The sequence below is a fragment of the Apaloderma vittatum genome, unplaced genomic scaffold (genome assembly GCF_000703405.1).
Source record: "Apaloderma vittatum isolate BGI_N311 unplaced genomic scaffold, ASM70340v1 scaffold8712, whole genome shotgun sequence".
Lineage (NCBI taxonomy): Eukaryota > Metazoa > Chordata > Aves > Trogoniformes > Trogonidae > Apaloderma > Apaloderma vittatum.
This window is the reverse complement of record NW_009704178.1, coordinates 1-14701: the sequence shown is the minus strand read 5'-3', so window position 1 is coordinate 14701 and position 14701 is coordinate 1. Positions and strand designations below refer to the sequence as shown.

The 14701-nt window shown below is 36.1% G+C and overlaps 1 protein-coding gene across 1 annotated transcript in view; it reads right to left on the bottom strand.

Annotated features, from left to right (window-relative positions):
- LOC104270539 overlaps positions 1 to 14154 on the bottom strand; it is a 16261-nt gene extending 2107 nt beyond the window's left edge. Inside the window, exons 1-7 of the mRNA XM_009864933.1 lie at positions 14143 to 14154; positions 13754 to 13820; positions 12805 to 12869; positions 5234 to 5273; positions 2169 to 2230; positions 968 to 1066; positions 144 to 210 (exon numbers count right to left, since the gene is read on the bottom strand). Of these exons, the coding sequence (XP_009863235.1) occupies positions 144 to 210; positions 968 to 1066; positions 2169 to 2230; positions 5234 to 5273; positions 12805 to 12869; positions 13754 to 13820; positions 14143 to 14154 (412 nt within the window). The remainder of the gene's footprint in view (positions 1 to 143; positions 211 to 967; positions 1067 to 2168; positions 2231 to 5233; positions 5274 to 12804; positions 12870 to 13753; positions 13821 to 14142) is intronic.
- Positions 14155 to 14701: the final 547 nt, after the last annotated feature.

Below are 14701 nucleotides of genomic sequence, written 5' to 3'. Positions count from 1 at the left end.
CTCTTCAAGATTCTAGCCTGTTGAACTTATGTTGCATGAATACTGTCTCTGTGTTTTCAATAAGTTAAATATTTATTTCTAATAAATTTTAATATAACTACATTTTGTAACTAACATATTTGACCAACACATAAAAGATTTACTTGTACCAACTGCTTCTTGCATTGGCAAAGCTAAATGACGACTTTCTGATGAACCTTGAGGCAGAATCTGAAAAACAAAAGAAAAAGATACAATCTAATATTCCAATTTTTTTGTACATTAAAGGTAACATCAAAATCTTATTTGTGACTCCTCCTACTCTCTCCCTACTATCCTAGGTCCTGTACAGTTATAGTCCTAAGGGGCTTAGTAAATTTCAGGCAAAGAAAAAGGCCAGTCTAAGACTTCAGTAACAATTTTTAAGAGTTACCAGTTTAATCTTAGAAATCTAATTATCATCTTTGCAACTTCTACATCATGTATTATATTTTAATCTCTTTCCCAAATATGAGTATTTATAAATTGATATATACACTAGGATAATCTATACACCTCTTACAACTACAGTAGGAAATAGCAGCTATGCCACGTAATGTAACCCTTTACCCCCAAATCCCCTCAACCCCAAAACAAAAACGTCACAACTCTTTCTCTACAAACCCCAGATGTAGCCTTTTCATAAAACTTACTGAAGATCAGCTTGCACATCAGAGATAAATTTTAAGCATAAAAATACCCCACAGAAAAATCCAAACAAATGAACAAAACAAAAAGAAATATTTGCTTATCATCTGCTCTATTTCTTACAAATCTTTGCCATAAGAGGCCCAAGACACTGTGATATTTATGTAGGCAGCAAGCAGGAGTAGAATAATGATGACACAGCAGAGAAGTTGTATTAAAGTCATTGTGCTGCACAGTTAGAGAGTTCCTACTTGGTTCTAATTAACTAGTAACTTATAATAGAACAGACGAAATACATTACCGTAATCCACTTGGGGATTTTTCTAGTATCCTCTTGTACTATCACATCAACTTGAACTTTTACAGTCTCTTGAATTTTCCCATCACCTACAAATGGATTCTTAGAACAGGAAAGAAAAAAGTAATTAAATCACACAGAAATTATTGACACTGACAACCCCAAACATATTACTTAGATTTGTCTCACAATAATATGATATCCAACCACCATAAACTTATTTTTAGTGTATACATTTCACATAAAAGAATAAAAATAAAAGAACCTCCCCAAGAAGGAATGAGACGCAAAGACACATAAAAAGAAGAAACTAGCTAGTTTATTGATGCACGGAAAGCACATGCTGCCTCAGAAGACCTACTGATAAAAACAGAACTAAAAAGTCCTAGTGTTAGGTTACAAAGCACTGGTAATTACAGTTGCACATCTTTACACCTAGTATTAATATCCCATGAATTCATATGTAAATTAAGATCTACTCTGTTACACACCTCTAAATAAAATCCAAAAGCATTGGCTGATACTGGCAAATGTTTTTCATTAGTGAAACTCTTGCTTTCTGAAACAATTTGCATTAGCTGTTGTCAGAGACATGACATTGCTTAACATTATGCTAAACAAGTAAGGAAAGCAAACTGAATTTTTGGTAATTGTATTTGAGCAAGCAGAACACATTTAGAATGGCTGCATGCACAAAGTATATGTTGTACTTTTCTTCATCGATGTAACTACTCAGGGTAGCCCTGTTATCCATTGTCTAGTTTGGGAAATGACAGCAGAAAATTCCAGTCTGTTTTTGTCATAGTGGCCATTATTTCAGATTTACTTTTTTTTTTAACCTGTTTATCCTAGACTCTCAGGAGAGCAATCATGTTTTTGTAAGTCTTTTCACTTCACGATTTCTTTGGCTGTTCTTTTTCCAGAGCTTTAATAGCCTTTCTCAGGGTTGCCTGTTCTCAATACATTGTACGGCTTTTTCTGGTGTACTAACAATATGAAGACATAATACTACTTCATAGTGTTTTTTATTACACTATTTATCAAACTTATCATTTTTTTCATACTTAATAAAAATGCACATTAAGACACAGACTACATAGAGTCTTTTGCTGACTGCATCAACTCATCAGGTGTGTAAAAGCTATTCAAATAGCTCAAACACAAAATTATTACATCCATTACATTAGACACCACAAATTTTTACCTGGAAGTGAGTATCTTCAAATTTTCTTCTTATGGAAACTATACTGGCATCACTTTCTTCATCTACAATTGAACATGAATACTGAATAAAAACTAGTTGAACTCAAAACCAGAAGAGAAATGTTTTTAAACATGCATACTGCATAACTTGTTGACAAAACCGGTTTCATTTTAGAGAATTGTGTTCTACCCTAAAGCTTTTAATCTGTATTATATTTCCCTTTTATGTCCAATTGGAAAATATGGTTTATAGGTTCATAAATGACTTGAAGGGAACAAAGAAGAGTGAAACTTTTTGTAAGTAGTTGTTCAAGATATATGCTAATCATTTGAGAGTAAAATATTTTCAAAGCACCGCTCTTGCAAGATTCACTATTCATTATCTTATCTTTCCCACTTATTTCCCTTTTAAATATCCCAAGAAAGATAGTAAGGACCTTCTACTACACATCTTTTTCTTAGTTTCTTATTGTCAAGACTATCTTAGAACTGGTGAGAAATACAACCGGCTTGAGAATTTTAAAGAGTAAGTCCAAATCTTCCAGCTCAATTTTTAGGTATTCTGTTGGTTGTTTTATGAATGAAATGAAACAATAATTTCTTTTTTTTTTCCTAGATGTAGTCAGATGTTCCAATTCATCATTAGCTAAAGCCTCAGTCTTTCACAATCATAAAACACGTGACTACACTGTATCCCTGATTTCTGAATTTTTTTAGTATCACAATCATATTCACTGAAGGGAGAGAAAGAGGAGAAGAAAGTAACACTGAAAACAAGAAGTGAAAAAAAATCTCAGTCGTGATACCTACCCACATCACTTCCTACTATACTTAAATTACTAAAACGGAATGAAAATCTTTTCCAGCTAATCCCATCTTCGTTTTTTGTTCCAACAGTACAATCACCACCTAAGTTCTATGACTGCTGCTGCCGTACAGGATATATATGGATAAAGATATATATGAAAGAAATGGTATCTTTGTTGGAGACAACACAATTTTACATCTTCTGGTGATAGTGTTGAGCAATCAGTCTACCTGGGTCCAGTAGAACTATTTTCTTAGAGTTGAAACCCCTATCTGCCAGGTTATAAAAAGTTTCTTCCACAGGACTAATGGAAGACAAAGTTGTGATCACTTTATCTAAAGGAAATCAGTTACTAAGCTTCAATAGTGGAGGAAGCAGTAAGATGGCTATGTTTTAATCTAGAAAAGTTTCAGCCTCCAATTCCTGTTGTAGCAGCCAATACTCTCCTTCTGCCCGTCTTCCTCCAGTGGAATCAGGCACTAAATTGGCAGATTGCTCCCCAGATGGTCACTGAGATAAGCAGACTCTTATACGGTGAGGTTATGGAGATAAAGGTGACAGCTCCAGCGCCCAGGAATGGTTGACTCCATCATGTTAATTACAGCTTATTAGAAAATAGTTTGTATCATAGAATGAATTGGTTTGTATGTAAGTTGAATACTCTTTTGGGTGTGAAACCTCACAAAAGTGGAATTTTAGTATGTCTTCAATATATTGGCAATCATACTTCTAGTCACCGGAATATTAATTATTACCAGAGGACCATGGGACTGCACAGAACAGACAAAATGAAGTATCTTCTCCAGGGAACCTTAAAGTGCTTTTAAGGGCCGAAAGGGAAATTCAGGAACACCTTTGTTCCTCAAGTGCAGAAGAAAGAAGGAAAACGAAAACTCCTACCTTTCTGCTGGAAAAACTGACCTATAATACAGGTAGTTACTATGTGCCAAAGCTGAAGTTTGAACTAAAACAGCTAAGGACACACTTTTTTCTTAACAGTCAGCATGCCTATTGCCAACCTTTTATATATTTAAAAAAAACACACCCCGAAATCCCCAAAACAAAAAAAATCCACAAAAAAAGCCCAGAAACACCTTGATGAATTCCATTTCTAAATGAGGAATCCAATCACACATCTCCAAGAAGCTAATTTCTAGGTCTTACTGTATCTGGAGATAGCTGAGATTCACAGAGGCTACTATAAATCCTCCTCAATCTCTTCCTAAAACATTCATAAGAGACAAAGTGTAGGTAAGTGTATTATTGTATGCTGCTGTGAAGGTGCTGGAGTCTGAGCTGCATTGCTCATTTATCCCACGAGTGCAAAAGACACAAAGGACACTTACACAAGCTAAGCTGCAGGTGCCTCTGAAATTTGTTTCCTGCATTTCATTACGCAGGTTGAAAGAAAATGAAGTCACATTTTCTAAATTTGCAGAAATGATTTAATCATTCAAGTAGATATTTGAAATGATCCTCTCAAATGACAGCAGGACAAATTTCAGGTTGTTATTTTCTGTTTTCTCCACTAAGAAATAAGTAATCATCTGCCTTGGAGACAGCTATGCATATGAACCACCTGATTTATACTAGAGTATTTCAACACCAGTCAACCATATTTTGCTGCAACTAATCCTTCAATCTTTATATGGTAGTTACTTCCCAGCTATAGTTTGATTTATGCAAAATAGTAAGGTTTTAAATGGACAAGTATCAAAAGATCTTGAGTAATACCAGTTTTAAATATTTAAAAAGAAGTCAAAGATTGTTACCACTAATTAATACAACCGAAGAATTATTGGGGAATACAAGGCCAAAATTTTGCAGGCAGGCCCCAAGACTAACGCTAAAAATGTTACAAGCATGACTGAAGACTTATTGTTGCAGCTGAATGCATTATCCATGTTTACCATACCACTAGAAATGAACGCATATTATAATTGTTAATAAATGTTCCACTGACACGCCAAAGTTTTGATTTCATTGTTCCTTTCCTTATTAAGAGAAGGCAATCAAAGATATTTTACATTGACTTTCCAGCATATCAGGGATTCAGGACTGAGATTTTAAAGGGAAATGTGGGTATTGATTTCATAGTACTACCAGTACCTCAGTCTCTTATTATTCCCTGGAAATACTTTCTGAAAGGGTGTAGAACACTTATTTTTACTATATGAGAAAACTATGACAAAGTTACTTGCAATCCTTTTTGAAAAGTTAAAGAAAAAATGTAGATAAAAGTAAATTAAAAAACTCACCTGTATCAGATGTATCCGTACTAGACTTTTCAGGAGATTCCTTAAAAGCAGATCAAATCCTTATTAGTACATACTGGAGATTTTCTCTGCGTTTCAAAGTACAAGGTAAGTTTCTTAACTGCCCACTTAAAAAATTCTTAATTGCCTACTTCAAACAATCTATATATAATATTTCAAATAGTTAGACTTTTTTTTCCTTCTATGGAAGTCTTGACAGTTGCAAGAAAAGTCCATTTATATGGATAAGCAGTCTTTTTTAAATGTTTACAATCTACATTTGACATTACGCTCTTCAGAATTCTTTTTAAAAAGTCTAAATGTATTCTGTCCAGTTAAATCTTAAAATTAGCGGTTTGTGGATTCAAATGACACCAACAAAATGAGACAATTTTAACTACCGTCTGTGTAGAACTAATAATTAGGAGTGACCAGTGACATGGCACATATCACTCTTCAAATGCTGAATACTTTCGTCTCAAAAAGATAAAGGAGTCAAATGAAGCTATTCTAGACAACCACAGATTTTAAAAATAAAAATTTAAGAAGTTAGACACATATATTGCCCTAGGGGTACACTTGATGTTTTTATAGCCTATATCCAACTGCTCTCTCTCCCTTTAAATAAACTTAAGAACAGAATTCAGCTAAAATCCATGGCTGATATCATGGTTGTTATTCAATACCCCAAATATCACAATGGAAGGGAGGATATGTCATTATATGAAATATATGTAAACCCTAACACATAAAGAACATGAATGGGGACATTGTAAAAATTAAAAAAAAAAACGGCACGGATACATCACAAAATGTATTAGACTACCACATATTGAAGTCTAGAACTTGAATTCACCACAGAACCTATGGGGGAGGGAACAATCAGGGGAAGACTACTAGATGATCAACATTAACCAGAATAAGAACATTTTAATTTTATATGAACAGTCACCTGGTAAGAAGAGACATATCTTTCTTAAATTGATGCGGGGAACTACATGAGTTGAAACATAAAGCAATTCTTTAATAAGATATCTAAAGTTTTAAGAACTGCAGCAAACTAAGATCTCATTTTTTTACAGAAGTACTTATTGAAGGAGAATGAAGTGATTCAATTCAGCAATTAGTAGGCCTTTACAATCTAACTTTATAGCTATGGTAGATGACCACCTGCTCATGAATAGCTTCTTAGCTTTTGATTACATAAATACATTTTCCCAAAGAGGCTTTATCGAAGTAGATGCAAAAGTGGTGCCCATACCTCTACTGTCGAACATCCATCTTCAGAATCACTTGTTTGTTGCTTTGATGTTTCTTAGCACACATGGCAGGAAAAAAATAATTCTATTTGAACCTGATAGGTCATAGACCACTGAACTCATTAATTCTTCATTTGTACATACTCTATTTTGAAAAATATTTAACACAAACATTTAGAGATGGAGAACATACTGGAACAATGAATAAACAGGAAACAGAACAACACTCTAGCCAAATACAGCAGACTAATTATAATCAGACATGTACATCTACCATATTACGTGTTATCTTCTTAACCCATGAAGCACTACAGAAAATCTGCTTCTTTATCAGATGGTACGCCTTTTAAACAAGGAGGACAACTACAAACTTTTTGTGCATTTTTCTTGACATACGCTGAAAAGGATAAGAAAGACTAACTAGTCCTGAAGCCTAAGGGTAGAGCCCCAAGCCTCTACTGCATATTTGCAACTATTTTTGGGAAGGGGGCCTTCCAAAGCTGCAATGCTTGTCCTCCTGCACAGATAGATCCACCCACAATCTTTGTGGGTCATTTTGCCCCCCATTCATCTCATAAGAAGCAGAAGAAACATAAAGAGTTTAAAAGATGTCTGAGAACTCCTCCCCTTTTTACATATCAGTCTGTATTTTGTTCTTCAGTGGCTAATGCAATTCAGGCAGATTTAAATAAAACTGAAACTATATTTGACCCACAGAGAAGTAATGCAACTTCCACATAAACTTATTTTACAATTAAACTCTAAGCCAGATATTGTTGCTATTAAAATTACTCAGACTGAAAAACATTTTGATATTGGTGAAAAGAAGTTGGATTTCTAACCATTGCATTATTAAGATTTTAAAAATTTACCTCGAACAAGCTCTCAAGTCTGTAGACAGTCATATGATTATGATGTGCATATAAAAATTAGTGCTCAATCTATTGTTAATATCGTACTAATTACAGAAATTTAGTCTTTCCTCCACAAAAAAAAAAAAAAAATTCTGAACATAAGACTTTGCTGGTACTAAACCTGTAGCAGGACCTCTCATGACTCTTATGCATGTGATAGACTTAAATAATAAAAATAATACATGTTCTTTCAGATGTTTACCCTACCCCAAACTGTCATTAAACAAGTTTCTGTTTAATGCAGAATTTGTCAACCTTGCTTTTTTCTGTGTTTCTGTTTCCATATAAATTTGATATCAAGTATCACAAGCGATTTACTCATTTTGGTTAAACTCAGGCACACAGGCATTATTTACTTCTATAAACACTTCCTACTATTTAACATTGCCAAGCATACCTCTAAGGATTTCCAGTTTCCTAAAGGCTTTCTGAAAGTCTAAGACATATGGAAAGGAACATAAAGGTGCCTGCTTTTCCTTCTTCCTTTTTAAAGCAGAACCAACTATACCTAACTTACCTCTAGAAGTCTAACTCATTAAAAGCAACTCCATAATCTCCAAGAAACTTATTTCACTATTTCCTTAGGCTTACGTTTAGAAAGCTTTTCTCATATTTAACCTAGAAGCTTGCTTTTGTTTTTCCCTGCTCCCCTCCATGCTGATCACCAGTGGCTCCAGTAATTTTTTCTTTTTCTGAATCCAGGTCGTCAAGCTATGATCAAATGCACAACAAAGTCCACCACCACAAATTTTACTGCTGTTGAACGGTGCAGAAAACTTGCTTTGTGTGCCTCACGTACTAAGGACCTGTGCACATCTTGTAGCACAGTGTGTGCTATTTTCACAACAGTGATGTTCTTGGTTGCCACATCAGCCTTCAAAATTGCCTCTTCCTGTATTTGGTTATTCCCGTGCAAGTCTATGAGCTTTAACTTCTCTGCACGATGTTACAGAAAATTTACTTCAAGTTTTAGCCTGTTTATCAGATCATCTTCCACAGTGGTCATCCCTACTTGGTACCATCTGCACATTAACTGAGGGTATCTCCCTCCTCCTTGACTATTTACTGAAAGTTGCTCACGACAACTCCGGGAAAAAAATCCCTCAGTTTGGACACAGACTACTGGTAACTTTTCTAAGCACACTTTTCTATCCAGTAGGAAACTGGGCTGTAAAACCACTCTCTCACATAAAGTTAATGAAGCATATTATATAACTAGAAGGCTCTGACTTCAGCTTGCAACCTTTTCAGAAAATTTATGTTCACTGTTTTGCAAAAAAAAAATACAGTAATTCTACCTCTAGAATATATTAGTAATGCATTTTTTTAGAAGCTGCATGAAGTGTTTCCAAAAATTTCTGGATTGGCAACACTGGAAATCAGAATAACACAGTAATGTCCCACTGAAATACCTGAGCAGGATCTATGAAACACCACAGAAGGTATTTTGTTCCAGAAAAAATTCTCAAGGAAAGGAAGATTTTTAAGCAGCTACATATATGACAGAAACCCTGCTCTTCTCAGAGACTGAAATATAACTTACTTTGTCCTCTCGTACTCAAGACTGCCATAAATTAAAAAAAAGAAACAATCCTGAAACTCAAAGGTTTGTCACTTTACCCAGTAAAACTTCATATGGATCCTAGACATTCTATCCAAATGCTAAAAATAGATTCTGGCAAAGTTCAGAATCGTGAATTGGAAAAAATACTACAAGTCATATTCTGAGGGAAGGGGTTCATTAATAAATATTTGTGTCTTATAAAGATATTTTAAATCATAGAATGGCCTAGGCTGGAAGGGACCTTAAAGATCGTCTAGTCCAGCTTCCCTGTCATGGGCAGGGACACCTCTCAACTAGATCAGGCTATTCAAGGCTCCGTCCAACTTGGCCTTGAACACCCCAGGGAGGGGGCAGCCACAACATCTCTGGGCAATTTATTCCAAAGTCTTGCCACCCTCGTACTGATCTTTCTAAGATCTAATCTAAATCTATTCTCCTTCAACTTAAACCCATTTCCCCTTGTCCTATCAGTGGACACTCTTGTAAAAAGTCCCTCCTCAGCCTTCCTGTAGGTTCCCTTCAGGTATTGGAAGGCAGCTATTAGGTCCCCCTGAAGTCTTCTCTTTTCCAGGCTGAACAATCCCCGCTCCCTCAGCCTGTCCTCATAGCAGAGGTGCTCCAGCCCGTGGATCATTTTTGTGGCCTTAAACGTTCACACTTAATAGCATAGAAATTTATGAATCCTAGCAGAAAACGTGTATCAGGCCCACCTAAGAGTATAGAACAAGTATAATTTGCTCATTAGCTTAATAATACATGGCCAGAAGATCTTTTGTTACTGTTGTCATTGGGATTTTTTTTTTAATGGTAACACCAACAACAACCATCCAGTTCAAATGCTCAATCCATGTTCTTTTGTGTTTCACATAGAAGCCAGTGCAAGACACAATTTTCTGAAATCGAACAGAATCCAAGAGATTCTATCATTTATAGCATATATATATATACACACACAAATCTGTAAAAATGTTTTCCTTATAACAAAATCTGTTAACACTAGTGCTATTCTCACAACTTCAATATTGGGTAAATTTCTTCCCCGAGATAACTTAAAACATAACTAAACAATGAAGTATTTGCTCAAGTTACATTAAAAGTCGGAAAAAGTAAGAAATATTTTTTCTGGTTTTATACCTCATCTGTAATGCAGTACACTAAATTCAAAATGAATTAGATCAAGCCTTCGTAACATTAAAGAAATTTCAAGTAAATTCCTTCCGTAAGAACTTCTAAGGCATTCTGACCCTAGGTCAAAACACAAAGATTAACCAAAAACTACTTCTAAAAGACTTCAAATATTGATTCTTTTTAAAATCTCACTGATAGGTAATTTCTTGCTGTGTTGTACCACATATTGTAGTCAGTCATTTTTTATACTCTTCAGACCCATCAGCACGTATTTTCTAAAAATTAGAGGAAAAGATATGGACCATCTATGTATTTTTGTACTCTTATCTTCTGGCTCATCATTTTAATTTCACAAGCTAATTCAAAGTCTACACCTGAACCCTGTATGGGCAAGGATTTTGGTAGGATTGTAGAGGGTGTGAGACACTAAGCTGTGTTTTGTCCTCACATGATTCAGCATGGAAGTTTCTCAGGTGAAAGTCATGAAAAACACCAAAAATTCAAAACCTTAAGATAATAAAGCCTAACATACCTATACATATTGTACTACACATCATAATTTACCCAAACATTTATCTCAGTAAAAAACATATATTATTGGAACATAGAGCTCATTTTCAGAAGAGAAAATATTCAGATGTCTCCCTAAGTAGTATCAGAATTACACACTGTTATGCAGCCTCGATTTGTCTTGTATCATGCTTGATCTCTAATCAAACAACTATATGCTACTTTTTCCTGGAGGCAGCCTGATCCATTCAGTATACAGAATAATCTGCTAAATTTTTGATAGCTCATCATGAGATGTTTTTTTTTAACACACATTTTTTAATATACCTACTTATCTAGTTATTTTCAAAAAGTTAGCAACTTCCAGATTTCTCCACTTGCACACCCACGTAACTCAGTGTTGTAATTTTTAGATTCAATGAATATCTGACAAAACAACAAATACAACAAAAAACCTGTCTGTTTAATTGATATGGAGAAATTATTTTAATCAACTTGTGATAATAGCAACATCAATTATAATGTATTTACTCATCTTAAACATCTTCAAATACATTTTAGAATCCTTATGAACATAATTTTTGGTTGCTGAGGTGTTTCCCCCTACAAAAACCAGTGAGTATCCTAAAGAGTTTGTCATAAAATCAGGAGGTCTTTTATTAAGTCACAACTCTTTGAATAAGATAATTTACAGCACTTAGTTTTTTAAACATGTTACCTGCATTCCTTTGACTTTCTCTAGCATGCTGCAAGTAGAAAAAAGAAAAAGTCAGAAGAATCTTAGAATAGTTACATTATTTTAACAAAAGCCTTTATTTACCATGGTATCTCTCACAACTAGGTACTTCCTAAACAACCATTTCCTTCAGGTTTCCCATGGCCTGACCATAAAAGTCACAAATACGTGGTAAAACTTACCTATCACTCACTTCTCGCTGCACTGTTGTGTTAAAATCACTGCAAGAGCATAAGCTATAGCTAACCTGGCTCACATAAGAGGCCAAGATGGAAAATTCCTCTTGCAGTCCTTAATGGATTTAGTCTGTAAAGCTGAACAGCAATGCTTCGTAGAGGAGGCATAAAGTCCTGCCAGGAGTGGAAAAGGAACAGGAAATACAGACCCTTTTCTGTCTCCATTAAATCCACTCTTGTTCCCCAAGACTTGATTTCATTTCACATCCCCTCACTCTGCGGGGTTCAGAACTTCTCTGTCAACTGCCAAGGCACACTACACAACCTAGCTTTTCAGACATGCTAGGAACATAGCGGTAAGGTGATTTTTCAGTTATGCAAGACACACTAAGATTTTGATGAAATTCACTCACGTGTTTACTTCTTATGGGGGAGTTAGGAAGTAGAAGTAACTGCTTGTTTAACAAAATATGCAGAATAAAAAAAAAAAACAACCCAGATCATACACCCACTACAGTAATGGCTTTAGCGTGCTGACACAGAGAGCAAGTGCCGAGCCCTGGGGGACGCCACTCCTGACCAGCCACCAACAGGATTTAACTCTGTTGACCACCACTCTTTGGACTCAGCCATCTAACCAGGTTTTAACCCAGCAAAGCCAAGAACAGTCAATTTCTCTAGCAGAATGCTCTGGGCAACAGTATCAATGCTTTACTAAAGTCAAGGTAGACAACATTCACAGCCTTTCCCTTATCAAGCAAGTGGGACACCCCTTCATAGAAGGAGATCAGGTTTGTTAAACAGGATCTGCCCTTCCCAAACCCCTGCTGACTGGGCCTCAGCACCTGGCTGTCCTGCATGTGCTGCATAATGGAACTCGGGACGATCTGCTCCACCAGCTTCCCTGGCACTAAAGTCAAACTGACAGGCCTGTCATTTCCTGGATTGTCCCTCCATCCCTTCTTATAGCTGGGTGTTATGTTGGCTGACTTCCAATCAGCTGAGACATGGCCAGTCAGCCAGGACTGCTGATGAATGATGGACAGTGGCTTGGTGAGCAGCCCTGCCAGTTCTCTTGGCACTTTAGGATGAATCCCATCCAGCCCCATAGATTTGTGCACATCGATGTGGAGCAGTAGATCACTGACCATGTCGTTCTGGATTTGGGGGGGGGACATTTTGTTCCTGGCCCCTGTCTCTTGGTTTGGGGGAATGGCTTTTCCTCAGTAAAATTGTTTCTATTACTAAAGACTGAGGCAAAGCTAGATACCTTGAGTACTTAAGTACCTTAAGTACTTCATCCTTCCATTTCTTACGCATGTTGTCTGGCACTTTCTCCCATTCTTTTGGTCCTAGAAACAATAAAAGATAACAACAGAAACACAGATTTATTATAACACTATCTACACCAACTATCATTTTAACAAACATGAACACTTAGGAAGAACATATTACATCATAACAAAATTTAATCAAATCTGAACCGCCTCCAACATAACTGCTCAAACAAAAACTTACAGAAAAAACAAATCAAGAGTATATTATAATTCAAGTTAATCGAGCAGTCAGGCAAAAAAAAAAAAGAGAAAAATATCACATGCTGAGTCTAACAACAATGACCTAAAATCCAAAGAGCATTACAGTCTCAGATGCTGGGAAGAAAAGCAAAAATTTTTAATTTTGATATTTTATTTAATGCATTCAGACTATCTAGTATCTGAGGTTCGTTACAGCCATAAGTAAGGCTTTACAGGACTGAGATCCATATTCATTTCATACTGAATAGAAGTTACTAAACGAAAAGCATAATCAAGTCTTTACAAATCCAAGATTGTGTATTACAGTGTTGTATGTACGCTTCCTCTCTCTCCTTCTCTCAAAGGACAATGTATATAAAATGCTATGAAATGCAAACTTTTCTTCTCTCTTTTTTTATTTTTTTTTATTTTTCTTCTCTATTTTGATTCTTCTTACAAGTCATGCAAATATTAACCTTTGTTATCCTGAAGTTGTTAATAACTCTCCTCTGTTGTCTAAAACAGAGCATGAAATGGACTAAAATGGTGCATAGAAGTAAACTCTCCAAGTATTACAGATATGTTTCAAAGTTTGCATACAAAATGTCATACTTAACCATATCTGTTGCAATTAAACGTCATACAACTGCCAACAGTTGCATCCTTTACTAAGTCTAAATATACAGCACGTAAACATTAAAGTTTTAAGAAGTTCTTACCATCAGCTGTATCATAAGTGAGAGTTTCCATGGAAATAAGCACGTCATCTTCAAAAGGATGATTATACTAAATTAAAAAAAGAGAATTAAAGATTCAAATAAATGATTAAAGCAATTGTTTTGAACAATGCATTTTAAGTATTTTTTTAATACAATTTTGCTTTGATCAAACCATGAAATTATTCATATGTTGTTTTACTGGCTGAAGTTAGAAGTCAGCAATCTGGAAATATTAATTCCTAGAGGAAACGCATATATTTTAAGCATGCGCATAAGTAATTTAAATTCAAGGCATAAGCCAATCACTGACAAAATGGGGCTTCAGAGAGCTCTCAAAAGTGGTTGTTAATCTCCAAAAATTCCTCTGCAGTAATCGGAAATAGACCTACAGCTCGCGACATGGGAAAAAATCCAGTCTAAACCCAGATGAGAAACACGTTCTAGATTCAGACTTATCCTTATGCCAGCACCTCGGCATTAGCACAAGACAATTCCCTAAACGACAAAGAATGACATCCGTGAATAAACGCTTGCACCTCTGACTGGAGGCGCACGGTTCGCCCGGCTTGAACGCGGAACGGCTCTAAAGCAAGGGGGATTTGTGGAGGGGGTCTGCCATTGCTTTCTGCAGTTTCACTGAAAACACCTAATGCCAGCGAATTCGGGCCAAGGGCACCATAAAGACAACTCGGGCTTGGAGTTAAGTCACTCACTCAACGCTGGCCACCCCGGATTTAGGTTTTATGGACGTATGGAAGGAGCTGGCTCTTTACGAGACGGCTCAGAGGCACAGGAGGGTGCAGAGCGACATGAGGCCCTGGGTGACACCCGCTTCTGGCGGCCAGGGAGAACAGGAGCTTGTGACACCCCTGGCGAATAATTAGGCCCCAGGTGCCGCAAATGAGCGCGCAAAAAAAGCAAAAGCCGAACCTGTCAGCCCTGACACCC